Source organism: Camelina sativa, chromosome 11 (genome assembly GCF_000633955.1).
Source record: "Camelina sativa cultivar DH55 chromosome 11, Cs, whole genome shotgun sequence".
NCBI classification, from domain to species: Eukaryota; Viridiplantae; Streptophyta; class Magnoliopsida; order Brassicales; family Brassicaceae; genus Camelina; species Camelina sativa.
In genome coordinates, this window is record NC_025695.1 from 29,280,435 (window position 1) to 29,282,215 (window position 1,781).

General features: G+C 35.8%; 1 protein-coding gene across 1 annotated transcript in view; it reads left to right on the plus strand.

Annotated features, from left to right (window-relative positions):
• LOC104728481 (respiratory burst oxidase homolog protein D-like) overlaps window positions 7-1,781 on the plus strand; it is a gene marked incomplete at its 5' end in the record, with an annotated part of 4,742 nt that continues 2,967 nt past the window's right edge. Inside the window, 4 exons of the mRNA XM_010447454.2 lie at window positions 7-128; window positions 311-359; window positions 741-854; window positions 1,303-1,425. Of these exons, the coding sequence (XP_010445756.2) occupies window positions 7-128; window positions 311-359; window positions 741-854; window positions 1,303-1,425 (408 nt within the window). The remainder of the gene's footprint in view (window positions 129-310; window positions 360-740; window positions 855-1,302; window positions 1,426-1,781) is intronic.

Consider the following 1,781-nt stretch of genomic DNA (forward strand, 5'->3'; position numbering starts at 1 on the left):
CTCTTTAGAGCATTAGCTCGCCGGAATAACATTTCGGGCGATGCGATCACAAAGGAACAGCTCAGGCTATTCTGGGAACAGATCTCAGATGAAAGCTTCGATGCCAAACTCCAAGTCTTTTTCGACATGTAAAGCTTTTTTACGTATTTCACCTAACCCAAAAGAAATATCTAACGCGTAATCACTATTTGTCGTTTAAGATTTGACTCTTAATGGAAAATTAAACGGTCATCAGAATTTAAGGACCAAAATAATAATATTAATCATTTGGTGGATATGTAACTAATAAATGACATCACCGTTTGGTCAGGGTGGACAAAGATGAAGATGGGCGAGTAACAGAAGAAGAAGTGGCTGAGGTGAGAAACCCAAACACCATTCAATAATTATCTTTTAAAAAATTATTTTATTAGTTTTATGTACATATATTATATACTTGGTTGATAATTTTTTCTCATATTTTTATTTATATATCTATCAATATTCTTGGTTGATAATCTTGACAATTTTGTCCACGCGCAAACCCCCACTTGACTTTATCTGATGACGTTTACTGTTAACATCAGCAATATATTAACTGCATGTGAACACGACAATAATGGTTACTAGATAGATAGAATAATTACTAATTTATTTTATTTTGGTTTTCGAGTAGCCCTTTTTTTTTTTTTCCGCTAAGCTAAGAGTAGCCCTTATTACTTTCGCTTATGTTATTAATGTTTCAAATAATTTAATTGCAGATTATTAGTCTTAGTGCTTCAGCGAACAAGCTCTCTAATATTCAAAAGCAAGCCAAAGAATATGCAGCGTTGATAATGGAAGAGTTGGACCCAGACAATGCTGGGTTTATTATGGTACGTGTGGTCCACCTTCACCTACTCAATTACACTAATGGTATATATACTATGTATGTCGTAAATTTAACCACCCTTAAAAAACTAGGAAAAACGTGGAAAATCCCAAGGTTCTTTTGTCTTCTAGAAATCTAAAGTGGTCAAAATTATTGGGCCACCTTGATTGCTATTTTCAACTTATTGGGCCATCTTGGTTTTTTACCTAATCAATCAACAATAACTCAACAACTGTAGATGGGTGGTTCTCCAGTATGAGAAATGGCCAATAAAATTATAAAATATATATACGAAGAAATGAATCATGAAAAGTATTTTAAATATCAGTATTTATTTAAAATAGTGGAGAAGCCTATGAAAAGTATTATAAAATATCAGTATGCTGCATTAGTGTTGTATTTCCTAGTATTATAGATAGTTTAATGATATTAAATGGACATTGGTGAAACAGATCGAAAACTTGGAAATGTTGCTACTACAAGCACCAAACCAGTCGGTGCGGATTGGAGACAGCAGGATACTAAGTCAAATGCTAAGTCAGAAGTTGAAACCGGCAAAAGAGACCAACCCTTTGGTGAGATGGTCGGAGAAAATCAAATACTTCATACTTGATAACTGGCAGAGATTATGGATCATGATGCTATGGCTTGGCATCTGCTGTGGCCTCTTTGCTTACAAATTCATTCAGTACAAGAACAAAGCTGCCTATGACGTGATGGGTTATTGCGTTTGTGTCGCCAAAGGTGGCGCGGAGACTCTTAAATTCAACATGGCTCTCATATTGCTGCCTGTTTGTCGCAATACCATCACATGGCTCAGGAACAAGACCAAGCTAGGTACTGTAGTTCCGTTTGATGATAATCTCAACTTCCACAAGGTTATTGCAAGCGGGATTGTAGTAGGGGTTTTACTCCATGCGGGTGCGCATTT